This window comes from Thamnophis sirtalis, unplaced genomic scaffold (assembly GCF_051295495.1).
Source record: "Thamnophis sirtalis isolate CommonGarterSnake01/CBP01778 unplaced genomic scaffold, rThaSir2_p1.2 scaffold_14, whole genome shotgun sequence".
Classification (NCBI taxonomy): domain Eukaryota; kingdom Metazoa; phylum Chordata; class Lepidosauria; order Squamata; family Natricidae; genus Thamnophis; species Thamnophis sirtalis.
The window spans coordinates 2,948,043-2,975,179 of NW_028261394.1; the positions used below are offsets into that span (position 1 = coordinate 2,948,043).

Sequence of the window (27,137 nt, forward strand, 5' to 3'; positions counted from 1 at the left end):
GAAAGAAAGAAAGAAAGAAAGAAAGAAAGAAAGAAAGAAAGAAAGAAAGAAAGAAAGAGGGAGGGAGGGAGGAAGGAAAGCAGGCAGGCCGGAGATGGGAAGAGAAAGGAAGGAAGGAAGGAAGGGAGGAAGGGAGGGAGGGAGGGAGAAAGGAAGGAAGGAAGGAAGGAAGGAAGGAAGGAAAGAAGGAAGGAAGGAAGGCCGGAGATGGGAAGAGAAAGGAAGGAAGGAAGGGGATGAAAATGAGAGGAAGGAAAGAAGGAAAGAAAGAAGGAAGGAAGGAAGGAAGGAAGGAAGGAAGGAAGGAAGGAAGGAAGGAAGGCCGAAGATGGGAAGAGGAAGGAAGGAAGGAAGGAAGGAGGGAGAAAGGAAGGAGGGAGGGAGAAAGGAAGGAAGGAAGGAAGGAAGGAAGGAAGGAAGGAAGGAAGGAAGGAAGGCCGGAGATGGGAAGAGAAAGGAAGGAAGGAAGGGGATGAAAATGAGAGGAAGGAAAGAAGGAAGGAAGGAAGGAAGGAAGGAAGGAAGGAAGGAAGGAAGGCCGAAGATGGGAAGAGGAAGGAAGGAAGGAAGGAGGGAGGGAGGGAGGGAGGGAGGGAGGAAGGAAGGAAGGAAGGAAGGGCTCTGAATATGTAGTCAGAGCCAATTCCCCCTTCAAAATCAAATTGAGGAAAATATAGCCTCTTCTCCGTCCCTCCCTTTCACAGGCTTTATCTTAATAAGCATCTTTATTTACTTTTCTTTTTTTTAAAGCAGGGCATTTAAAAAGGTGTTTTGTTTCTACTGCAATCCTGAAATTAGTTTTTCTTCCCCTGCTGTTGAGTTACGAGTTGCTCTCCAAGACGGATAATGCAGTCATATTTCCAACATCGGGGTAATAACTTCGCAAATGGCATTTCCCCCACAATGGAACCAGGAACTTTCTGGGGGGGCGGGGTGGGCGGCCTTAATTGTTATTATATTTTTTGTGTGTTTCTCTTTGGCTTGTTTCTTAAACAGAGATGCTAAACCTGCATCAGGGGATGCTACGGGAAGCCAGCAATGGAGGGATGCCCCCCCCCCCACCACCACCACCAGCGCCATCAAACCGTCGTTTAATTTAAGGGCTTTTGGGCTATGACTTCGCATCAATATCCGTAAAGGCAACCGGAGAATCATCCCTGCTCAACAACCGTTTCAATAAATCAATACAACTTTATCACAAAGGGACGCGTGTGACAAATTAAGTGTGCTAGATTTGGGCCCAACACGCTGATCTTGACTAATGGTGACAAGATCTCTGCCTGGGTGACAACAACGAAGGCCGCAATCGGATATTTGTTTTAGAAAAGAAGAGCGTTGCACAAAAGCGACATTGATGGGGCCGCAAAATACTTATGGATTATTCTTATGGAACATTTACACGCACGCACACACACACACACACACACACTGCACAGTTAGGTTAACTCCATTTCTGTTAATGTTCCTTTGCAGGGAAAGGAAGAAAGGGAAGGGAAGGGAAGGAGGGAGGGAGGGACGAAGGAAGGAAGGAAGGAAGGAAGGAAGGAAGGAAGGAAGGAAGGAAGGAAGGAAGGAAGGAAGGAAGGAAGGAAGGAAGGAAGGAAGGAAGGATGGATGGAAGGCAGGCAGGCAGGCAGGCAGGCATGAGATGGAAAGGACAAGAAGGAAGAAAGGAAGGAAGGATGGATGGATCGAAGGAACGAAGGAAGGAAGGAAGGCAGGCAGGAGATGGAAAGGACAAGAAGGAAGGAAGGAAGGATTGATGGAAGGAAGGATGGATGGAAGGAAGGAAGGAAGGAAGGAAGGAAGGAAGGAAGGAAGGAAGGAAGGAAGGAAGGAAGGAAGGAAGGCAGGCAGGCAGGCAGGCAGGCAGGCAGGTGATGGAAAGGACAGGAAGGAAGGAAGGAAGGAAGGAAGGAAGGAAGGAAGGAAGGAAGGAAGGAAGGAAGGAAGGAAGGAAGGAAGGAAGGAAGGAACGAAGGATGGATGGAAGGAAGGAAGGAAGGAAGGAAGGAAGGAAGGAAGGAAGGAAGGAAGGAAGGAGATGGAAAGGACAAGAAGGAAGGAAGGAAGGAAGGAAGGATGGATGGATGGATGGATGGAAGGAAGGAAGGAAGGAAGGAAGGAAGGAAGGAAGGAAGGAAGGCAGGCAGGCAGGCAGGCAGGCAGGCAGGCAGGTGATGGAAAGGACAGGAACGAAGGAAGGAAGGAAGGAAGGAAGGAAGGAAGGAAGGAAGGAAGGAAGGAAGGAAGGAAGGAAGGATGGATGGAAGGAACGAAGGAAGGAAGGAAGGAAGGAGATGGAAAGGACAAGAAGGAAGGAAGGAAGGAAGGAAGGAAGGAAGGAAGGAAGGAAGGAAGGATGGATGGATGGATGGATGGAAGGAAGGAAGGAAGGCAGGCAGGCAGGCAGGCAGGCAGGCAGGCAGGCAGGCAGGCGATGGAAAGGACAGGAAGGAAGGAAGGAAGGAAGGAAGGAAGGAAGGAAGGAAGGAAGGAAGGAAGGAAGGAAGGAAGGAAGGAAGGAAGGAAGGAAGGAAGGAAAGCAAGCAGGCCAGAGATGGAAAGAGGAGGGATGAAGGAGATGGAAATGAGAGGAAGGAAAGAAGAGGGAGGGGGGGAAGAAGAAAGGAAGGAAGGAATGGCTGAAAAGGTCGAGGGGAAATGTCTCGCACATGTGCGTGCACGCTCAGTGTGCTTACGCTCTGGAAAAGCTGAACTTCCGGGTTCTAGTGCGCATGCGCGCCCGACGATCAGCTGGCTGGCATGCATGCGCACACCGGTTTTTGGCATTGCCGTGTGCACGAAGGATGGCTGATTATTGCGCACACATACATATCAGAAACCTGGAAGACAAATAGGGAAGGCCATGCATGCCAAGCAACATGGCTTTGGAGACATGTGCCATTAGGTTTGCCATCATAGGTCTAGTTGATGCTTTTGCTCCACTGAACCTGGGATGGATGGGTGGGAGGGAGGGAGGGAGGAAAGAGGGAAGGGATGGGAACAGAGGAAAGAAGTGAAGGAAGAAAGGAAAGGTATGAAAAGGGAGAGAAAAAGGAAGGAAAGAAGGAAGGAAGGAAGGAAGGAAGGAGACGGATGGATGAATGGATGGGAGGGAGGGAGGAAAGAGGGAAGGGATGGGAACAGAAGAAAGAAGTGAAGGAAGAAAGGAAAGGTATGAAAAGGGAGAGAAAAAGGAAGGAAGGAAGGAAGGAAGGAAGGAAGGAAGGAGACGGATGGATGGAAGGATGGATGGGAGGGAGGGAGGAAGGAGACGGATGGATGGATGGGAGGGAGGGAGGGAGGAAAGAGGGAAGGGATGGGAACAGAGGAAAGAAGTGAAGGAAGAAAGGAAAGGTGTGAAAGGGGAGAGCAAGAGGGAGGGAGGGAGAAAGGAGACGGATGGATGGATGGGTGGATGGATAGGAGGGAGGGAGGGATGGAAAGAGGGAAGGGATGGGAACAGAGGAAAAAATAAGGAAGAAAAGAAAGGTATGAAAAGGGAGAGAAAAAGGAAGGAAAGACGGAAGGAAGGAGACGGACGGATGGATGGATGGATGGACGGATGGATGGGAGGGAGGGAGGAAAGAGATGGGAACAGAGGAAAGAAGTGAAGGAAGAAAGGAAAGAGGTGTGAAAGGGGAGAGCAAGAGGGAGGGAGGAAGGAGACAGACAGACGGACGGACGGACGGACAGATGGATGTTGGGCATCCCACCAACAGCTTTCTCCTGCACAGCTCCCACCACGAACAACGGTCCTTGAAGCACCCTCTCCCTTTCCTCAGGGGTCCTGGCTGCCTCAAGCCCTCCATCGTTTCCAGCCTTGAAATCCCAGCCTTATCCCCGCCTGCAGCCACCCGAGTTCAAGGCGGAGGAGCTTAAAGCGTGACTGTTCCGCTGTGGCTCACCACCAAGCAGAACAGATCCATCAAGCGGCTTACTAGTCTCGGAGAAAGCTCGGCCTCCGAATTACCTGATCTGGGAGCGTTGCAATTGTCAGCCGTAACCCTGGATTAATCCTCCTCTTCTTTTCACCGAATGTAAAAAACTTCTTCTCTTTTTTCAACCTTAGAAGAGGAGGAGGTCTCCCAGGAGAGGCGTAGATAAGGGAAGACTATAAATATCTATATATAGACAAATGCAGTGTGTGTGTGTGTGTGTGTTTGTGTGTGTGTGTAATGTTGCATTTGTGCTGATAAATAAGTAAAGGGAGGCTAGTATCGATCTATTTCAAGCTATTTAGCTCTCATCAGCTAGCCGTACCCTTCGCTGGGATTTGAACCTGGGCTGTTTTTACATGTTAGGCAGTTGTATTAGCCTCTAAGCCACAAGCTCTCCTCCCTTGTCAGCTGAGCCAAGGAAATGATTAAGTGTTATGTCAAAGCACCTGGTATGCCCAAATATGGGAGGAAGCATACTGCTTCCCTTCTCCCATATTTGGGCATAATAGGTGCTTTGACATAACACTAACACACACACCCACACACACACACACACACATCCTTTCTCTCCCTTTCTCACTCTTTCTCTCCTTTTTTCTCTCTCCCTCTCTCACTCTTTCTCTCCTTTTTTCTCTCTCCCTCTCTCACTGTCACTCCTTCTCTTTCTATCTCTCTTTTTTCCTTTCTCCCTCTCTTCTCTCTCTCACACTTTCTCTCCTTTTATCCTCTTCTTTCTCTCCTTTCTTTCTCTCTCTCTTTCTCTCCTCTCTCTCTTGTTTGCTTTTATTCTCTAGACACTCAAATGTTCCTCCCATATTTGGGCATAACAGGTGCTTTGACATAACACTAACACACACACACACACACACACACACACACATCCTTTCTCTCCCTTTCTCACTCTTTCTCTCCTTTTTTCTCTCTCCCTCTCCCACTGTCACTCCTTCTCTTTCTATCTCTCTCTTTTTCTTTTCTCCCTCTCTTCTCTCACACTTTCTCTCCTTTTATCCTCTTCTTTCTCTCCTTTCTTTCTCTCTTTCTTTCTCTCTCTCTTGTTTGCTTATAATTTCTAGACACTCAAATATTCATGTTCCTTTCGCTCAAAACAGAATCTGTCGGGGAGGCAAAACTTGAACGTGGGCCTTGGACCAAAAATAAATCCCTGCGAGGTGGACTGGAGTGATTATTCTGATTTAAATTAAACGGGTTTTTGGAAGAAAAGTTGGTGTTTCTAGAAGACACCCAGGAAAACGAGAGTTTTTCTAAAGCTCAGATCCGCCACTGCTATTAATAAGGCCTCCCTGTTAACCTCGGACACCAGCAGGACCTGAGCAAATGGATTTTATAGTCTTAGCTGGAGTGTTACTACGCACCACGCGCGGATAAGGTCATGGGGACAGAACTGAGTAAATGACGCTTCGCCTCCACTACCAACCAAAGGAATCGGCTTTTCCTCCCAGAATAATAGCATTTCTAGATCCACTTTCCGGGTGTTGGTTTTCTCCGCCACGGGTGGGAATGTCTTGTTTTCCCACGGGAGGAAATGGACCCACAATTGCATTTAGCTTTGTAAACTTTGGAAGTGGATTCAAAGAACAAACCACTTCCTCTTTTGGAAGGAAAAAGGATTTATAGCAGTAGACTTATATACCGCTTCATAGGGCTTTCAGCCCTCTCTAAGCGGTTTACAGAGAGTCAGCATATTGCCCCCAACAATCTGGGTCCTCATTTTACCCACCTCGGAAGGATGGAAGGCTGAGTCAACCCTGAGCCGGTGGGATTTGAACCGCTGAACTGCTGATCTAGCAGTAGCCTGCAGTGCTGCATTTAACCACTGCGCCACCTTGGCTCTTAAATGTGCCTCAGGGCTCATTTTCCTTAAAGAGATGCTGCAAAAGAACAAAAATGTGTTCTTTCTTTCATTCTTTCTCTTCATTCTTTCTTTTTCTCTCCTCGCCTCTCTCCTCTGTCTCCCCGCTCTCTCTCCTCTCCTCTCTCTTCTCCTCTCTCCCCACTCCCTTCTCTCTCCCCTCTCTCTTCTCTTTTCCCTCTCCCCTTCTCTCCCTCTCTTCTCTCCCCCCTCTTCTCTCTAGTTTTCTCCCTTCTATCTCTCCTACTCTCCCCCCTCTCCTCTCCCCAACTCCCTTCACTCTCCCGTCTCTCTTCTATCTTTCCCCTCTCTCCCTCTTCTCTCTTGTTCTCTTCCTTCTCCCCATCTCTCTTCTCCCTCACTCCCTACTCTCTCCCCTCTCTCTTCTCTTTCCCCCTCTCCCCCTCTTCTCTCTTGTTCTCTTCCTTCTCTCTCTTCTCTCTCCTCTCCCCCACTCCCTTCTCTCTTTCCCCCTCTCTCCTCTCTCCCTCTCTTCTCTCTCCCTTCTCTCTTTCTCCATCTCTCTCCTCTCCCTCACTCCCTTCTCTCTCCTCCTCTCTCTTCTCTTCCCCCCTCTCCCTCTCTTCTCTCTCCCCCTCTTCTCTCTTGTTCTTTCTTCTCTCTCTCCTCTCCCCCACTTCCTTCTCTCTTTCCCCTCTCTCTCCCTCTCTTCTCTCTCCCGTCTCTCTCCATCTCTCCTCTCCCACACTCCCTTCTCTCTCCCCTCTCTCTTCCCTCTCCCCTTTTCTCCCTTCTCTCTCTCTCTCTTCCCCCCTCTCTCCCCCCCTCTCTCCAAACAGTCCGATCAAAATGGTTTTGTCCTCACCTAATTCTGGCAGCCAATTTCCATTTGCTTAATATAGTCATGATATTTCACCATGGTAATTATACCCTTAGCTATCAGTAACAATTATACTTATACTTGGAGTTGTTTAATAAAGGTCTCCTGGAATAAATATATATATATATACATATATATCTGTTGCACATTTTGAACAGGAGGCTTTTAAATGTCAAGGAGGCAGGTAATGTTTTCTGATGAATATAATGATGAAATGAGCCATCCGGCAGCCTAAGTTATTCCCCTTTGATAGAAAGTGACAGGAATATTACATTTGAAGTGCGAAGGAAGCCTCATCATCGCTTTAATAGAAAAGGTATTAGCAAGAATGGGAGATTGCAGGCGAAGGAGAAAGAAAGAAAAAAGACATCGAAGAATGAACCTGGGAACTGGTGCATTTCGTTTTGGGAAAATAATGTTCATTTGCAAAGAAAGAGACTCCCTAGGCGTTTCGCCCGACTCTCCCGAACAGACAGACGAATAAGACATGGAAGCCAGCAAAGAAGGGGGCTGGGTTTGGGTTCCTTGCGTTTAAAAAGAAAAAGGTTCTAGTCCTCATGATCGCAGAGAAGAGCCATGGGATGAGAATGTGAGGGTGTGGCTTCCTTTGATAGGAGGGAGGAAGGGGGAGGGAGGAAGGAGGGAGGGAGAAAAGGAAGGGAGGGAGGGAGGAGGAAGAAAGGAAGGGAGAAGGGAGGTTTTTAAGAAGAGGATGGACAGCCGCATTCCAGTCATCCATTCCAGAGCCCATTTCTACGATTCTGACAGGTGGATTTTCACCTAGAGAGAGAGAGAGGGAGGGAGGGAGGCAGGGAGAGAGAGGGAGGGAGGGAGGCAGGGAGAGAGGAGAGGAGAGAGGGAGGGAGAGAGAGGAGAGAGGGAGAGAGGAGAGAGGGAGAGGAGGGAGGGAGAGAGGAGGGGAGAGACCGTAAGAGAGAGAGAGAGGGAGGGAGAGAGAGAAAGAGAGGGAGGGAGGGAGGGAGAGAGAGGAGAGAGAGAGGAGAGGGAGGGAGAGAAAGAGAGAGGAGAGAGGGAGGGAGAGAGAGAGGAAAGAGGGAGAGAGGGGAGAGAGGGAGGGAGAGAGAGGAGGGAGAGAGAGAGGAGAGAGGGAGAGAGAGAGGGAAGGAGAGAGAGGGGAGAGAGGGAAGGAGAGAGAGAGGAGAGAGGGAGGGAGGGAAAGAGGAGAAAGGGAGGGAGGGAGAGAGAGAGAGGAGAGAAGAAGGAGAGAGAGAAGAGAAAGGGAGAGAGAGAGGAGAGAGGGAGGGAGGGAGAGAGGAGAGGGAGGGAGGGGGAGAGAGAGGAGAAAGGGAAAGAGAGAGATGAGAGAGGGAGGGAAAGACCGAGAGAGGGAGGGAGGGAGGGAGGGAGAGAGAAAGGGAAGGGAGAGAGGGAGGGATGGAGACAGAGTGAGAGAGAGTGAGAGAGAGAGGAGAGAGGGAGGGAGAGAGGAGAAAGGGAGGGAGTGATAGAGGAGAGGGAGGGAGGGAAAGAGAGAGAGGAGAGAGGGAGGGAGGGAGGGAGAGAGGAGAGGGAGGGAGAGACAGAGGGAGAGAGAGACAGAGGGAGAGGAGAGGGAGAGAGGGAGGGACCAAGAGGGAGAGAGAGACCGAGACCACACGGGAGAGGAAACAAACACACAACCACCACCAGCCTGGAGTACAATTTAAAAAAAGCCATTGACTGTCTTCCAGAGTTATGGCAACAAGGCGCTGAAAGGCGCAAGAGACACTTAAGGTCTTTTCACCAAAAGAGATTCTATCGAACGGGGCATTTCCCTGATGATATAACAATCATTTCCTTTCTTTCTTTCTTTCTTTCTTTTAAAGAAGAGCCATAATTGTCAAAAGCAAACATCTTAAAATGTTAACTGGCTCGGTTTACAGGAATGAGTCAGAAGCTACTGGGGTGCAAGTAGTTGCAACGGTTCGCTTAGTGACCATTCGAAATTACGACGGCACTGAAAAATGGGACTGGCGGCCTCTGCAACCCCCCCGCGATTCACCCGCTCGGCGACTGCTTCGTGTTCGTGACGGTGGCGGTTTCCCGGAGTCATTTGATCCCGTTTTGCGACCTTCTGACAAGAAAAGTCAATGGGGATTCCCTTAATGACCGTGTGACTAACTTATCAACCGTTCTGGAGTTGGTGGCCATGAGTTAAAAGGAGGAGGCCATTCTGCAAGGAGAATGGACTGGAATGGGATCCTGAGAACTTGCCAGCTCATCAGAAGACCAGAACCCAAATAACAGAATAATTGTTAACAAAATTAATGCATGGAGAATCTCTCATATTAGTTATCCTGGGTGGGTTGTGTTAATGGTTACGGATGAATCTGTTTCTTATCCCAAATGCTGCTCGATGCCTACAGAATAACAAGACTTGGAAGGGACCTTGGAGATCTTCTAGTCCAACCCCTTGTTCAAGTAGGAGACCCTGTACCTGTGATGGCAAACCTATGGCATGCGTGCCAGATGTGGCACGCACAGCCCTCTCAGTGGGCATGTGTGCTGTTGCCAGCTGCTCTTCTGATTTCCGGTCTTCCTGGGTGCTGGAATGCCGGAAAACAGCCTGAAAATGATCCTGAAAAACAGCCAGAACTGCCCCCCCAAAATAGGCCATTTTTCCGGGTGGTTTTGGCCTCAAAAACGTCCCAAAAACGTCCTGGAAAATGTCCCAAAAACAGGCACATGTGTGCTGGCCAGCTGAGTGTTTGGAGCTCCGGCACGCACACACATTCTAGTTTGAGAACTCGGTGCCGAAAATGTTCGCCATCACTGCCGATACCACTTCAGACAAATGGTCACCCAACATCTTCCGCTATCCAGTCTCTTCTTGAAATCCTCCATAGCAATAGCAATAGCAGTTAGACTTATATACCGCTTCATCGGGCTTTCAGCCCTCTCTAAGCGGTTTACAGAGTCAGCATATCGCCCCCACAGTCTGGGTCCTCATTTCACCCAGATAGATAGATAGATAGATAGATAGATAGATAGATAGATAGATAGATAGATAGATAGATAGATAGATAGATAGATAGATGATAGATAGATAGATAGATAGATAGACAGACGATAGATAGATGATAGATAGATGTGTGTGTGTGTCTGTGTGTGAGAGAGAGAGAGAGAGACAGAGAGAGAGATGGAGTGGATAGCTAGATAGCTTGATAGATGATGGATGATAGGTAGAGAGACAGAGAAAGATAGATGGCTGATAGATAGGATAAGATTACATAGATAGATAGATAGATAGATAGATAGATAGATAGATAGATAGATAGATGATAGATAGATAGATAGATAGATGATAGATAGATAGATAGATAGATAGATAGATAGATAGATAGATAGATAGATAGATAGATAGATAGATAGCAATAGCAGTTAGACTTATATACTGCTTCACAGGGCTTTCAGCCCTCTCTAAGCGGTTTACAGAGTCAGCATATCGCCCCCACAGTCTGGGTCCTCATTTCACCCAGATAGATAGATAGATAGATAGATAGATAGATAGATAGATAGATAGATAGATAGATAGATAGATAGATAGATAGATAGATAGATAGATGATAGATAGATAGATAGATAGATAGATAGATAGATAGATAGATAGATAGATAGATAGACAGACGATAGATAGATGATAGATAGATGTGTGTGTGTGTCTGTGTGTGAGAGAGAGAGAGAGAGACAGAGAGAGAGATGGAGTGGATAGCTAGATAGCTTGATAGATGATGGATGATAGGTAGAGAGACAGAGAAAGATAGATGGCTGATAGATAGGATAAGATTACATAGATAGATAGATAGATAGATAGATAGATAGATAGATAGATAGATAGATAGATAGATAGATGATAGATAGATAGATAGATAGATAGATAGATGATAGATAGATAGATAGATAGATAGATAGATAGATAGATAGATAGATAGATAGATAGATAGATAGATAGATAGCAATAGCAGTTAGACTTATATACCGCTTCATCGGGCTTTCAGCCCTCTCTAAGCGGTTTACAGAGTCAGCATATCGCCCCCACAGTCTGGGTCCTCATTTCACCCAGATAGATAGATAGATAGATAGATAGATAGATAGATAGATAGATAGATAGATAGATAGATAGATGATAGATAGATAGATAGATAGATAGACAGACGATAGATAGATGATAGATAGATGTGTGTGTGTGTCTGTGTGTGTGAGAGAGAGAGAGAGACAGAGAGAGAGATGGAGTGGATAGCTAGATAGCTTGATAGATGATGGATGATAGGTAGAGAGACAGAGAAAGATAGATGGCTGATAGATAGGATAAGATTACATAGATAGATAGATAGATAGATAGATAGATAGATAGATAGATAGATAGATAGATAGATAGATAGATAGATAGATAGATAGATAGCAATAGCAGTTAGACTTATATACTGCTTCACAGGGCTTTCAGCCCTCTCTAAGCGGTTTACAGAGTCAGCATATCGCCCCCAACAACAATCCGGGTCCTCATTTCACCCACCTCGGAAGGATGGAAGGCTGAGTCAACCCTGAGCCAGTGAGATTTGAACCGCTGAACTGCAGATAGCAGTCAGCTGAAGTGGCCTTCAGTACTGCACCCTAACCACTGCGCCACCTCGGCTCTCTCTCTACAACTTCTGGAGGCAAGACATTCCCCTGCTTAATTGTTCTCACTGAGGACATTCCTCCTTATTTCTAGGCTGAATTTCTGGAGGACTGTAGAAATCCTCAAAGACCTTTCTGTGTGTCTATCCATGGACGTTCTCCAGAAGAATCCAGACGATCAAGGCAGGAGACTTATACCATCCTAGTCAAACGGTTGTCCCCTCTCTTCTTCAAAAGCTCCAGTGTTGGAGCATTCACAACTTCTGGAGGCAACTTCTGTTCCACTGATTAATTGTTCCAACTGTCAGGAAATTTCTCCTCAGCTCTAAGTTGCTTCTCTCCTTGATTAGTTTCCACCCATTGCTTCTTGTTCTGAACTCAGGTGCTTTGGAGAATAGCTTGACTCCCTCTTCTTTGGGGCAACCCCTGAGATCTTGGAAGGCTGCTATCGTGTCTCCCCTGGTCCCTCTTTTCACTAGAGGAGTAGATTTGACTTCCTGGCAAATAAGCCTTTTACCATCCTCGTTCCCACAACCAAATATCTCCCAGAAGTCCATCAACCATTGGAAACCTCACCAACTGTAGTGGGACAAGCCCTTTGGACAAGAAAGTGGGACTCAAATAGCAGTTAGCAATTGCAGTTAGACTTATATACCGCTTCCTAGGGCTTTCAGCCCTCTCTAAGCGGTTTACAGAGTCAGCATATCGCCCCCACAGTCTGGGTCCTCATTTCACCCACCTCGGAAGGATGGAAGGCTGAGTCAACCCTGAGCCGGTGAGATTTGAACAGCCGAACTGCAGAACTAGCAGTCAGCTGAAGTAGCCTGCAGTGCTGCATTTAACCACTGCGCCACCTCGGCTCTTCGATTTGGCCCCGATTTGGAGAAAGTGCGGATTCGTTGTAGGTTGTGAGAACGTTTTTCTTAAAAAAAAAAAAAAATTGTTTACAAGCTATATCACCGTCTCTAAAAAAACACTCGAGGCTTTCCAACCCGCCTTCCCCTCCCTTCTCCCCTCTTTTTAGCGATACTTACATCAACTGCTCCAGCCGTAGGACATGCTAATTAGATCATTAAATATCCGTCTCGCTTCCAGGGCAAAGTTATTATTTTTAAACAGGTAATATGTTTGCTCAATTTAATATTAGGTTACGCGACCGTCTCCGTTTAATTAAAGCAAAACCTTTTGTCCTAGGTTGGGGGGGGGTAGGGGAAGCTTTCGACGAGAGAACTGGGCTAGACGTCTCCGCTTGCCGGAAAAACCCGTCGCAAGTTGAGAAATAAATATGGAAGCCATCCTGAAGAGGCTCTACCCGTAAGAGGCAGAGGGAAACATAGGCACACAGTTATGTTAGGTAACTGTTGTGACTCAGCAGATGTCTGCTGTGAGTCTTTTCGGGATACAAGATTCATTACGCAGCTGGGGCTTGTTAGAGGCAGGTTTGGAGATAAGAGGGCGGATGCTGCCACGCCCTAGTCGCAGGAGTCAACGTTCCTTCGTGCGTTCCTTGTTTGGTACAACATTGCTTGATCATCAATCGTGATTTATGGAAGATACACTTGGATAAGTGCTTTCTGTTTCTTGTAACCCTGATTCAATGCTACACCTGGAGAAGTCCACTGCTTGTAAGAGTTGTTTTGTATTCTGTTATCTCGTTAGAGACTATATTTATGTTATTTTTGGGCTCGAAGCCAGTTTGAGCTGAGAACTGATAAAGAAAGTTCCTTTTAAGTTTATTCGTCTTGCTGTTTGTTAAGAGCCGTGAACAGGACAGAACAGGTAACAAACAATAAGAGATGGTTAGAAGGCTAACGTCCATATTCCCAGGTTTGGAACACCTAGGAAGCAAGAAATTCAACTAGATTTCCCACAAAGAGGAGGGCAGGAGAAGCATCACCTTCTGGGTGGACTAGAAGACCTCTAAGGTCCCTTCCAACTCTTGTTAGACTTTATTCCGAGACCCATACTCAAAATAAGGAGGAATTTCCTGATTTGTGAAAACAATTAACCAGTGGAACAGCTTGCCACCAGAAATTGTGGCTGCTTCATCACTTGAGGTTTTTTTTTTAAAAAAAAACTTATCTGAGATGTCATAGGGTCTCCTGCTTGAGCAGGGGGCTGGACTAGAAAACCTCCCAGGTCCCTTCCAGCTCTAGCTGCATTGATTGATTGATTGATTGGGTTCATCCACCCAGGAGGCTTACCTTGATGAGAAGCTGCATGTGTTTCTGGAGATATTTAACCATCGTTTCTTGCTGCTCGCGTTTTTTCTTCTCATCCAGGAGCTGGCTTTGAACCTTCAACAACTCTTCTTGCAATTGTTTCCGTGAATTCTCCAACAGCCGGGCGCTAAAGAAAGGAAGAAGAGAAATTGAAGGAAGGAAAAGTAGAGTGGTTTTGTTTTTTTGCATGGAGCATAGGAGAGAAAAGCATCCAGAAATGAGAAATGGTTGCTATTTGTTCCCAATATCCTCCCTTACTTCCTCTGTTGTGAATATAGTAGTGGTTGCATCTGACAGATGCTTTGCATTTCAGTTTTGAACATGGGTGTAAGGTGGTTTTCATGCACCCCTAATGGGAGTTCTTGGTTTTAGGGCTGAAAGGTTGAGCCTAAATTTGCGTAATTGCATGAGCTCTTATGTGCTAAATAAAATAAATAAAGGAGGTCTTCTCGAACGCCACACAAAAAATATCTTTAGAGCGAAAGAGAGAAAGGAGAAGAGGACGAGAGGAAGAGGAGGGAAAGAAGGAAGAGGTAAGGAGAGGAGGGTGGAAGGGAGAGAAGGAGAGAGGGTAGAAAGCGGAAGAGGAAGAGCAGGGGACAGGTAAGGGAAGAAGGAAGGGGAAGGAGAGGAGGAAGAAGGAAGGAAGGAAGAAGGGAGAGAGGGAGAAAAGAAAGGACTTATAACAATAGAAAAGAAAGGGAGAGAGGAGGAGAGGAGGAGAAGAGGAGGGAAGGAAGATAGAGGAGAGGAAGATGGAAGGGAGAAGGAGAGAAGGAGAGATGGTAGGAATGGGAAGAGGAAGAATAGGAGTAGGGGAGAGGTAAGGGAAGAAGGAAGAGGAAGGAGAGGAAAAAGAAAGGAAGTAAGAAGGGAGGGAGGGAGAAAAGAAAGGACTATAACAATAGAAAAGAAAGGGAGAGAGGAGGAGAGGAGGAGAAGAGGAGGGAAGGAAGATAGAGGAGAGGAAGATGGAAGGGAGAAGGAGAGAGGGTAGGAATGGGAAGAGGAAGAATAGGGAGTAGGGGAAAGGGAAGAAGGAAGGGGAAGGAGAGGAGGAAGGAAGGAAGTAGAGAAGGGAGGGAGGGAGAAAAGGGAAAATAAGATGGTGTTACAACAGGGATGGTAAATAAAGCAAATCAAACTGTATATAATGAACTACTAAACGGAATGGCAAATGTAGAAGAGTGACAAATGTAAAGCAGAACAACAATTAGGTGAATGTAGACTTAAAATGGTATTTAAGAGAATAAAAAATAAATTTAAAACATTGGCAAAAAAAAATAATCTTTAGAGCAAGGCGAATGGTAATTCCGACCACCGGCTGGCCACGCCCACTCACCACAGTACTATCCCATCCTATAAACCCTGTTTCCCCGAAAATAAGACAGGGCCTTATTTTCTTTTGACACACACCCCCCCGAAAAAAAAAGCGCTTGGCCTTATTTTGGGGGAGGTCTTATTTTCGGGGAAACAGAGTATCTCACTCTCTGGCTCGCAGCCCAGCTGACTTCCGCGCCTCGCCTGCCCTACTCACCTGCTCGAGAAAGTGTGCCCTGCGCACAAGCGTGGAAGCTGCGCGAGCGCTCACGTTTTCAGTTCTGCACTAGGCAAGCCGGTTGTTGAATTATGGGACGCCTCCCCCCCTCTGCTTACATGGGTTCTTTGCATTGATATGCATACCTGAAAAACTGTCCTTCCATTTGCCAAATTTCTCTCCCCCCCCCCCCGATGATCTCTAAAAGCTCTCCCTGCAGGTAGTCCATCCAATCCTTCCCCCCCCCTCTGCTAACTGCTCTGTACAAGCACCTTAAATCTTTCAATGAAATGAAAGGTCTCTGCGTAAGCGTCAACTCCATTGGAAGCCATTCATACACCAATTTAATAGTCTGTAAAATAGATTCTTTCCACTGTTGTAGTCAGGTGGGGAAGCTAATCGCGAAGGCTATAAATCTACTGTGAAAAATGACTAATTCAATAACCGCAACGCGACCGGGCCTCTGTCCCTCCCCCCCCTTTCTCCCCCCCCCTTCCTGTTTTAATTAATTAGTTACACGGAGAATGGAACCTTTTGCCACCGAGTAGCATGTAAGGGTTGTGTTAAAAGATTATTACGAAAGGCAGGATTTCAGGCACGCTGGTGCCTTGGACCTGTTTCCTTCTCAACTTTCCTTGCAAAGATTTCAGAACACAGATGGAAGAACCCAATTTTATGCCTGATTATTCCTGGGTAAACTAGCTGGGAACGACACCGCCGAGCATAGGGAGAGAGAGGAGGGAGAGAACGGGCGTGCGGCAGACGCAAAATAGGATTTGCAGGGAATTTTCGTCGGGACGCTGAACGGATTAGCTGAGCATGCCGAACTGGCAGAAGCCCCAACTAGAACTCCTTGTTCGGATTTTGTCATCCCGCTGAAAGTTTTGGGGTGGCTTGCTGTTCTTATTCTTTTTTCCCCAAGAATGTAAATATTTAAAACTTTCAAAAATAAACAGGTTTCACAGCCAGGATCTCAAAAAGTCCGGATTGGGGTATGCATCTCTTTTGAGTGAAAGGTAAAACTTCCCCTCGCACCTCTGTGCTAGTCGTTCCCGACTCTAGGGGGCGGTGCTCATCTCTATTTCAAAGCCGAAGGGCCAGCGCCGTCCGAAGACCTCTCCGTGGTCACGTGGCTGGCAGGACTCAACGCCGAAGGCGCACGGAACGCTGTTCCCTTCCCACCAAAGGTGGTCCCTATTTTTCTACTTGCATTATTTTAACGTGCTTTCGAACTGCTAGGTTGGCAGAAGCTGGGACAAGTCACGGGAGCTCACTCCGTTACGCGGCGTTTCGGATTCGAACTGCCAAACCTTTCTGATTGACAAGCTCAGCGTCTTGGGCACTGAGCCACCACATCCCTTAAACTGAGATTAAACAAGTTTTTTTTAAAAAAAAACCAAACCGAACAACGGGATGGAGGTGAGAAACTTCTACTTTTGATAAAATAATGTTCTGCAATTAGCTAAGCCCTCTGCAGGCGTTTTTGGCCTTCGGTCCCATAATGTAGGCTAAAAACTGCCCCAAAAGTGACGGGAAATCTAGAATTCTATGCTCTTTGATTCAACCATTAGAGAGTTGGATATAAAAGCTCGAAAAACAGGATGTCAACAGCTACAGAAGAAACCCATTTATTGGGCCGGATAAATGTCCCACTCATTAAAGGCCACACGCTCTGAACTCTTCATTTTATTTTTTTATTTTTTCAAAACTCATAAAAAATTAAACCCTACATCTGATAGCTCGGTTGAACCATGGCCTTGGTGGCATTTTCAGCGGGCTTTGTGAGTTCAAAGTATATTTTTCTGGCCTTAAAAAAAAACAGAGAGAGGAAGGTGGGGGGGGGGGGGAAGCCCCATTCCTGTTTATCACCTCAATAACGTCCTTGGATGCTGTAAAATCGAACCAAGGGGAAGAAACTTTGGAATTTTTTTAAGTCGCTGGCAAATGTCTTGCGGTCCATTTTTATTCCCCCTTTCCTTTTTCTTCGGAATAATTTTGAGGATAAAACTCCCATTTTTTTTAAAAAAAAATGTTGTTAGCCTTGCCAAGTACGAGAGAACACAATGAATAGAGAGGCACTAACATGCATTTTAATAGCTTCTTTCTCCAAACAAGAAAAAAACCTTGCTCCTGTATATTATTAAATTTCAAATATTCAAAATTTCATTCATCTTTGACAAGGATTTCTTTTAGGAAGCAATTCGAGCTCCCTGAAGATAGAGAGAGCATTTGATTTTAAAAAGTCTGCTCTGCTTTAACTACCGTGTTGGAAAATGTTGGATAGCCATTTGTCTGAAACGGTATAGGGTTTCCTGCCTAGGCAGGGGGTTGGACTAGAAGACCTCCAAGGTCCCTTCCAACTCTGCTATTGTATTATTGTAAAATGACAGAATAACTGGGGGACGGTATTGAGGGGACAGAGAGATTCTGGCCTCCCAACAGGGACGCAGCTTCATCAACAAGCCAAGGAAGATGCCCGAAAGCTAGGAAATAAGAAAGTATTTGGAAGAGATGCTAAATCAAAGGATGGAGTTGAGGGCAGAATTATTTTTATTAGGGATCGCAAAAGAAGAAAAATAATATGGCAAAGTTTGACTATATTTAATGCTGCGTATTTTAAGGGCGGCAAAACTGGTTTTTGCACAAAAATGGAAAAATGAGAGAGACACTCCCTCGGAGCAAGAAATAATAAAGAAGATACTGACGTGCGCAGAGATGGACGGGCTGACTCCAGAGCTCAAAGACAAGGATGGGATGGAATATCACGAATTCTGGGACAAATGGTACCCTTGATTAGAAATGGGAGGGGGGGAGATCAGGGCAGGAAAACGCAGACCAGTTAAGAATGGGAAAAATATGGCATTAAGATTGTGCGAGAGGTAGGAATCGGATATGTATTTGCAGGGTTAATAATCAGGCAAAAGAAGGGATTAATGGACAGGTCATCTGAGGGACTACACCTACCTTTGTAATGGATATCAAACGTAATCATTGTAAGATGTAAAAACGATATGGAAATGTTTATGCCAGAAATGTCACGCTGGAAGTTTTTAAGAAGAGATTGGACAACCATGGGTCTGGTATAGGGCCGCCTGCTTGAGCAGGGGGGGGGGGGGCTGGACTAGAAGACCTCCAAGGTCCCTTCCAGCTGTATTCTGAGAGATAGATAGAAATAGGAAATATAAGAGATGGAGAATCTCTTGTTGAGGCTACCTGATTAGGGTGTCAGATCTTAGGAAAACCTTAGGAGCTGGAGGAAGAGGAGGAGGAGGAGGAGGAGGAGGAGGAGGAGGAGGAGGAGGAGGAGGAGGAGGAGGAGGAGGAGATGGTGGTGGTGGTGGAGGAGGAGAGAGAGAGGAAGATGACGAAGAGGAGGACGACTCCCTGGTGGCTCTCTGAGCTTGACTGTTTTTCTGCAGACGTTTCATGACCTAACTAAGTAACATCATCAGTACTAGAAGGGAGTGGGTGTTTGCAGAGGGGAGGAGGAGGAGGAGGGGAGGAAATGCTGGTTTCCCCCAAGTTGCATCAGGAGCTGTTTGCCTGCAGCTGGCTATTTCAACCATCTAATTCCAATTCTAAATGCTTCGGAACATAATTACGCTTTTGCTTTCGAAAAAAATAATAACAACAGAAATCAAAACGACTTAAACAAAATTGAGAATGAAGAAAGAAAATAAATAACAAAGATTGAAATAATTACTAATCAGAAGAAAGTCCAAGACATGGACTGGTGGAGCTACCAGCTATCCCTACCCGGTAATTTTTCTCCATGTTGCTTCTGATGAGTTTTAGATTCCTTACATTTCATCAATTTGAGTCCCCAAATTCAATTTGCATCCGAAGATAAACAGAGGAGAGAGAGAATGGTAAATACTCTCGTTTGACCTTGGAAGTCACCGAGAAGAAATCTTATCTTCCACAAATTTCAACTCGGTCCAAGCCGTGATGAATAATCAAATTTGCCACATCAGATCTCAACCTGTAATCATATTTTCTTTACTCCCCAAAATGAGTTTTGTTGCTTGGGCGCAACAAGCCAATCTCTTCACATTGTTGCCTCCAAATGCGGCAGATAAAAGTTGTGTTCATGGGTTGGGGAAAAACCCGAAATAAATCCTGGCGACAATAGTCTATTTAAATCATTTCTTAGAAAAACAAAGATTGTAGAATCTAGGAATGGTTAGGAAGGATGCGGGTTGCCCCGGTGCATTGTTTCCATGGTTGCTCAGTCTTGAATTCCAACAGAACAGAATAACAGAGTTGGAAGGGACCTTGGAGGTCTTCTAGTCCAGCCCCCTGCTGGAGTAGCAGATCATATATACCATCTGGGTCAAGTGTTTGTCCAATCTCTTCTTAAAAACCTTCAATGCTGCAGCATCCACAAAACATTCCTTTGGATAATTGTCCTCACTGTCAGGCTCAGCAGAAGGTGACCGTGACCCGTCAAAAGCGCGGACGACAAAAGCGCGATCGACAAAATCGCGCCTTTGACGTCATCACAGCGCGACGAAAAAGATCGAAAAATTCAAATAAAAATTAATAAAAATTAAATTAAAGCAAGCCGATTCACATAAAGGTAAGGGTTAGGTTTAGGGTTAGGGTTAGGGTTAGGTTAAGGGTTAGGGTTAGCTTTAGAGCGTTAGCGTTAGCGTTAGGTTAAGGGTTAGCGTTAGGTTTTTCGTTACTTTAACGGTTAGGTTTAGGGTTAGGTTTAGGGTTAGGTTAAGGGTTAGGTTTAGGGTTAGGTTTAGGGTTAGGTTTGGGGGGCTTAGGGTAAGGTTTTCGCTTTATTTTTACATTTTTCGAACTTTTTCGTCGCGCTGTGATGACGTCACAGCGCGCTTTTGTCGAGCGCGATTTTGTCCTACGCGCTTTTGTGGTGGAACCGAAGGTGACTAGCATAGGTGCTAGTTGTTCCCGACTCTAGGGGGCAGTGCTCATCTCCGTTTCAAAGCCGAAGAGCCAGCGCTGTCCGAAGACGTCTCCGTGGTCACGTGGCCGGCATGACTCAACACCGAAGGCGCACGGAACGCTGTTCCCTTCCCACCAAAGGTGGCTCCTATTTTTCTACTGGCATTTTTTATGTGCTTTCGAACTGCTAGGTTGGCAGAAGCTGGGACGAGTCACGGGAGCTCCCTCCGTTACGCGGCGCTAGGGATTCGAACTGCCGACTTTTCTGACTGACAAGCTCAGCCACTGAGCCACCGCATCCCAAATCTTACACCCTCTTAAATCTGAGGCGCACCATTTTGGTTCCCGGCAAAAGAAACCACAACTTTTTGTGAAAACGAAGGAGGGCGAGTGGCACGCTTTAATTGAGCGCCAGGCATTTAATGGGAAAACAAGCTTGTGCCCAAAATTAAACTCAGACGGCATCGCACAAGGCTGAGCTAACAAGCCGGTTGCAAATGCTCTTAACCGCGGGACGATGGCCTATTTGAATGTAATCAGAAATAATTGGGAAAATAAACACACTAGGACAAAAAGAAAGAAGAAACCTTTTAAAACCAGCATTCCACCTCTGGGCCGGAAAGTCCTCCCCGGGTTGCCACTCGTGGTTGCTACTAAACGCTCCACAGGATGGTCCAGGCTGACCTTTTCATAATCGGTCTTCATCTTCAATGCATATTATGGCCCTTTTGCTGGATATTAGCATCGCCTTGTTTATCTGCGTGCCTTCGTTATTATTTCTTTTGTTTTGCTTCGCATCGCCCTGCCGGCTACTCCTTGCAATTAGAATTTTCTGAAAGAGCCTTGCAGATTAAACACCGCTCTCCGAGGAATTTCCTTTCCCGATTCTGAATAACAGACGAGAAGGCTTTAAACTCGAGTAAACACACTCCCAAAAGTGGCTCAGTGGCTAAGACGCGGAGCTTGTCGATCAGAAAGGCCGGCAGTTCGGCGGTTCGAATCCCTCGCGCCGCGTAACGGGGTGAGCTCCCGTGACTTGTCCCCAGCTTCTGCCCACCTAGCAGTTCGAAAGCAGGTAAAAAATGCAAGTAGAAAAATAGGAAACACCATTGGTGGCAAAGGAACAGCGTTCCGTGAGCCTTCGGCGTTGAGTCATGCCGGCCACATGACCACGGAGACGTCTTCGGACAGCGCTGGCTCCTCGGCTTTGAAACGGAGATGAGCACTAGACTCGGGAATGGCTAGCACATATGTGTGAAGGGAAGCTTTACCTTTAAACAAACTCCGGCGTTGACTTTCAGGATGGCGAGTCTAATAATTAAGTGGTACCACCCTCAAGGGTATCTAACGCAAGGTTGGGATCGCCAACATTGTAAATCCCATATTTGGGCTTAACAAAACTGCAGGATCCTGAACAAAGGTACCTTCAGCTGGGAACACCTTGAAGTGTTAAGGCCACTGGGTAACCCTGGCCATGCTCACGTACAATTGGGTCTGCTTGAGGCCATCTTTGTAGAGATGTCGGTGTTGACAATATGTGGCTGTAGGATTCTAGTTTGGCTTCAGAGGAAAATGGGGAAGGGCGGGGCCTTTCAGGATTAGGACAGCTTGTAGGCAGGGAGGAACAGGGGCAGGAGGAACACGAGAGACAGAGCTCAGGCGTGGAGCAAGGACCTCCCACTCCTGATCCAAGAGCACGGAGAGTGGGGAGAAAGCGAGAACAGAGCAGACTGAACAGGCTTACTGGGGGAGAAGAGTGCCCCGCCCATCTTTACAAGGCACACCTGGGGACTGAGACTTAAGGAGACGCTGTGGGGAGGGGGCCTTTGTCGGGGACAAATGCTGAGTTCCTGAAGTGTGGAGTGCCGACCTTTGAACTTCCCAAGAGTCCTTGCATTCTTTCTGGACGAATTACCTGGATCCTTTGCTTCCTGAACTCCTTGATTTGCCCTGATGGATTTATTGCTGTGCAGCCAGGCTGCTTGAGGGGTGTGTGTGTGTGTGTGTGTGTGTGTGTGTGTGTGTGTGTGTGTGTGTGTGTGTGTAAGGGTCACTTTGCTCTGTGACTTGCCAGAAACGTGGGAGCATTTGGGGAAATTTGGAGCAATAAAGGTCCAGTGTGAACTGCCAGCTGTTTGTAAGAGCCGAGGTGGCGCGGTGGTTAAATGCAGCACTGCAGGCTACTTCAGCTGACTGCTAGATCAGTAGTTCAGCGGTTCAAATCTCACCGGCTCAGGGTTGACTCAGCCTTCCATCCTTACGAGGTGGGTAAAATGAGGACCCAGATTGTTGTTGGGGGCTATATGCTGACTCTGTAAACCGCTTAGAGAGGGATGAAAGCCCTATGAAGCGGTATATAAGTCTACTGCTATTGCTATTGCTATTGCTATTGTGTTATCTCTGTGCCGTACCCCCGGGGTCATCACACAAGAGGCTGGAGGACTCTTGACGCGTGCCACCGTGGCACTTCAACAATGCCAGCATTGCCGTAACGCCTTCGCCGCCAGGATACGGAGGAAAAGTCTGGAAAGGCCCATGTTTCTTTCCTCTTGCGATGGTAGCCCAACCTCCCAATTAGCGACCCCCTCATCTCCCCGTGCCCTACATCTCCTCCGATCAATACCGACACTTCAGCAGCCAGCCGGGAGATAGCTTAAGCACCCCACGCTCTTCGATCGACACCTTATCATCTTCCTTTCTGCTTCCAATGGACTTGATTAATAAAAGCCCATTCTTCTCGTTTATTTCCCTATTGATTTTGCTGTCCCTCCTCTTGGGAAGAGACGTCAATGCGGGCGGGGATTGCCAAGCAATCTTGGTGGGTCTCGCCATCCGACGGTGCCCTGAAATACAAGCCTCGGAGTTTTATTTGGTTGGGGGTGTTTTTTTGAAACCCTGACACTTATACCGTTGCAGACAACTGGCTATGCAACCTCTTCTTAAAGACTTCCAGTGTTGGGGCATTCACAACTTCTGGAGGCAACTTCTGTTCCACTGATTCATTGTTCGAACTCTCAGGAAATTTCTCCTTAGTTCTAAGTTGCTTCTCTCTTTGATTAGTTTCCACCCATTGCTTCTTGTTCTACCCTCAGGTGCCTTGGAGAATAGTTTGACTCCCTCTTCTTTGGGGCAGCCCCTCAAATATTGGAAGACTGCGATCATATCATCCCTAGCCGAGCCGAGGTGGCGCAGTGGTTAGGGTGCAGTACTGCAGGCCACTTCAGCTGACTGTTATCTGCAGTTCAGCGGTTCTAATCTCACCGGCTCAAGGTTGACTCAGCTTTCCATCCTTCCGAGGTGGGTGAAATGAGGACCCAGACTGTGGGGGGCAATATGCTGACTCTGTAAACCGCTTAGAGAGGGCTGAAAACCCTATGAAGCGGTATATAAGTCTAACTGCTATTGCTATTGCTATTCTTTTCATCAAACTCAACTTATTAAACTCATCTCCGTTAAGCTCAACTCAACAACTATCCCTTTGCAAACTGTTCCAAGAAGTGAAGAGTTGAAGAGCTGAAGAACTGTTGACTTAATAAGGCTTGAAGTCCGTAAGTCTTAAAAAGTTTCCAAGCTTGGACACGCCTGGTTTTCCAAAATATTACATTCCCCCCAGATGGAAGTGCCGTTTCATCGCCGAAGGTCTCCTTAGACAACTGTCTTCCTTTAGCCACATCAGAAGAACCGAGGCAATTAAAAGTTGCCATAAAATGGGACGGCTTCCCATGGGGAGATTTTGATACTCTCTTTTGGATGATTCCCTTGGCGATTTAATTAAGAGCCGTTGGCTGGTAGGGATTTCATTACAAGCTTCACATTAATTGCCGATTGTCGTTTTGCCTGCCTGTCAATTAAAACTAACCAGCTGGGGGAATAAAGTTCTTTATTTTCTTCTTTTTTTTGAAGGGGTGACAAACCAAATTGTTTTTTTTTTTTAAAAGAACATGGAGTCGATTTCCAGTTTGTCATGAAAATTTATGATCTCTTCAGAATGCTGCCAGAATTGAATACAGCTACGTCCTCGGCCTGTGGCCGCAATCAGCACCAACGTTTCAGTTGTTAAGCAAGGCATTTGTTAAATGCTAATCCGTCCTTCGCAGTTTAGTCACTGAAACGGCAAGGGCTGGAAAAAGTGTCTAGTTTTTCACACTTATGACCGTTGCAGATCACACGTGATCAAAAATCCAGACACTTGGGAACTGACTCGTATTTATGACGGTTGGATTGTTTCAATGGGGGAGGGGGTGTGTCACGTGATCCCCCTTTGGGGATCTTCCGAAGAGCAAATTCAATGGGGAAGCCAGTTTCGCTTAACGGCCGCATGACTTAACTTAGGGATTCAAGAAAGGCCATAAAATGGGGCAGAACTCACTTAGCACAGGAGTTTTGGGCTCAATTCTCGTCGTTAAGTCGAGGACTACCTGTGAATCCCAGCAAATAATGCTTTACTCTGGATTGCAGAATAACAAAAAAAAGAGAGAGAGAGGAAAAAATTGATTTGAATCTAGCACGCAAATCATGCTAATTGGAGAGGAGAAATTTCCTATGCAGATAATTCCTTTGAAGGAAATGCCTTTTAAGCTGCCTCCATCTGTCTGTAGGATTATCATTCAAACACTGTAGGCATCACAGATCCCTCTACACAACCCGTATATTCGTAATAAACAAAGGTGAAGAGAAGCATTTATTTCAGACAAACTTTTAATGTGTGTTGGGCCAGATGGATGCATACTGAACAGGACACATCGGAAACTAATTGTCTCATGAAAGCCGGGAATTTATTTTTTTGGGGGGGGGAGGAGGAATCACTTAAAAGAACCTGCTAAACTCTGCAAATCCCGAGTCCCTCTGATTTTTTTAAAAATCCTTCCTCTTTAATCAGCGCCGATGCAGCCACGCAATTAGCGGTAATGATTTTAAAACTCATCACGGAAAGTAACTAGGCAATGCTTGTTAAACTTGGACAAAGAGCTTTATCCAAATCTACCTGAACCGAAAATGGGGGTGATGGGATTTTAATCCCAGACTCTAGGCCAGGGGTCGGCAACCCGTGGCTCTGGAGCCGCATGTGGCTGCTGCAGCTCCTTGTCGCCAGTTGGCTCCTCAATCGATAGGGCTTTTCAGTTAGGTGTGGCTCCGGAGCCGCATGTGGCTCTTTCATTCCACTGCTGCGGCTCCCTGTCGCCGGTCGGCTCCACAATCGATAGGGCTTTCGGTTAGGACAGGTAGAGGAAAAAGGACGCCGTGCTATGAAATCGAGTTTTCCCGGCCTTGGGAAAAGGACGGGACAGAAAAACACAGGCAAGTTAAGAATTGGAAAAGATGGTGTTAAGAATGTGTGATAGGTAGGAATCAGATATGTATTTGTATGATTAGTAAATATATAAAAGAAAGGACCAACTGACGGGTAATCTGACTGACTACATCTACCTATGTAATGGGTAGAAAATGTAATCGTTGTAAGATGTAATCACTATATGGAAACTTTTATGCCCGAAATGTCTCCTTATGTCCAATGTTTGTTTTTTTATTAAAATTTTTAAATAAATTTTACAATTGTTTACCTTTCCCCTTCCCTCCCTCCCACCCAATCCCACATCCCCTCCCCCCCCAACCTACCAGAGCAAATAAAGGGTATAAACATTTAACAATCATAGACTAAAATAAACTAACTTTAGCATCGTCCCTCTCTTGTACTTTAAACTCCCCTTTTGTAAAGCTAACTTTAGATGAGTTGTAACATTCCTTGTTCGTTCATTCATAAGCTATCTGGAGTTTCTTAGTCCCATATTTATTTTGAATATAATCAGTCCATCTTCTCCACTCCAGTTTATAGCAATAGCAATAGCAGTAGACTTATATACCGCTTCATAGGCCTTTGAGGCCTCTCTAAGCGGTTTACAGAGAGTCAGCATATTGCCCCCAACAATCTGGGTCCTCATTTTACCCACCTCGGAAGGATGGAAGGCTGAGTCAACCCTGAGCCGGTGAGATTTGAACCGCTGAACTGCTGATCTAGCACTAGCCTGCAGTGCTGCATTTAACCACTGCGCCACCTTGGAGAGTTTATAACTCTCATTTGAGTGGTCCTTGAGGTATGCTGATATTTTAACCATCTCTGCTAAGTTTGTTACTTTTAACGTACTTTTTATGTCCAATGTTTTTAATGTTTATCTAATTATTATTATTTTTTTTAAAGAAAGAAATCGAGTTGGACCTCCCTGCTCTTGGAAGTAAAACAAGAGACAAGGAGAAGGGATCCAGATGGCTTTTAAACTTGGGCACAACATACCTGTGTGGGAAGTAAAACAAAGGATGAATACGGGGGGAAAATGTATTACTTTGCTGCGGTGAAGATACCACGAACTGGGGGATCCCTTATGATCCCCAAACAACCGATTCTACATGACATTTCTATTGGCTTGGCATCCCTTCAGCTTCCCACATTGAGCCAGAAATCCATCCCTTAATGGAGAAAGATCTGAGAGACCGCATGAGAACTTTTATTTTTATTTTTTTTGAAAATTTTATTAATTGCATATATACATTCACAATTATATGATCTCATAACTGTTATTAATAATATGTATTTATAACAATTTTTCCCCTACAGTTGACAATATACTTGAAATTGCTTTCTTACCATCCCATAACTCCATCTTATCTTACAACGGTCCTACTTCTTCTTCCCTCCCTCTTTCCTTCCCTCGTTTCTTTTCTCCTACTCTCCTTCCTTCCTTCCCTCCTTCCTTCCCTCCTTCCTTCCCTCCCTCCTTCCCCCTTCCCTCCTTCCTTCCCTCCTTCCTTCCTTCCCTCCTTTCTTCTCTCCTTCCTTTCCCCCTTCCTTTCCTCCTTCCTTCCCCCCTTCCTTCTCTCCTACATTCCCCCCTTCCTTCCCTCCTTTCTTCTCTCCTTCCCTCCTTCCTTCCCTTTCTTCTCTCCTTCTCTCCTTCCTTCCCTCCTTCCTTCCTTCCCTCCTTTCTTCTCTCCTTCCTTTCCCCCTTCCTTTCCTCCTTCCTTCTCCCCTTCTCTCCTACATTCCCCCTTCCTTCCCTCCTTTCTTCTCTCCTTCTCTCCTTCCTTCCCTGCTTCCTTCCCTCCTTTCTTCTCTCCTTCTCTCCTTCCTTCCCTCCCTCCTTCTCCTTCCCTCCTCCTTCCCTGCTTCCTTCCCTCCTTCCTTCTCTCCTTCTCTCCT

General features: G+C 46.2%; 2 protein-coding genes across 2 annotated transcripts in view; both read right to left on the minus strand.

The window, feature by feature from the left end:
* Positions 1–27,137, minus strand: part of MAD1L1 (mitotic arrest deficient 1 like 1) — a 428,801-nt gene that overhangs the window by 277,777 nt on the left and 123,887 nt on the right. Inside the window, exon 11 of the mRNA XM_087729234.1 lies at positions 13,477–13,621. Coding sequence (XP_087585360.1) covers positions 13,477–13,621 — 145 coding nt within the window. The remainder of the gene's footprint in view (positions 1–13,476; positions 13,622–27,137) is intronic.
* On the minus strand, positions 9,560–10,617 carry LOC148042655 (uncharacterized; the record flags this gene model as incomplete). The annotated part of the gene is made up of 4 exons (XM_087728909.1): positions 9,560–9,751; positions 9,888–10,052; positions 10,131–10,277; positions 10,449–10,617. Coding segments are annotated over 4 exons (660 nt in total), but the record flags the coding sequence as incomplete, so codon positions are not given.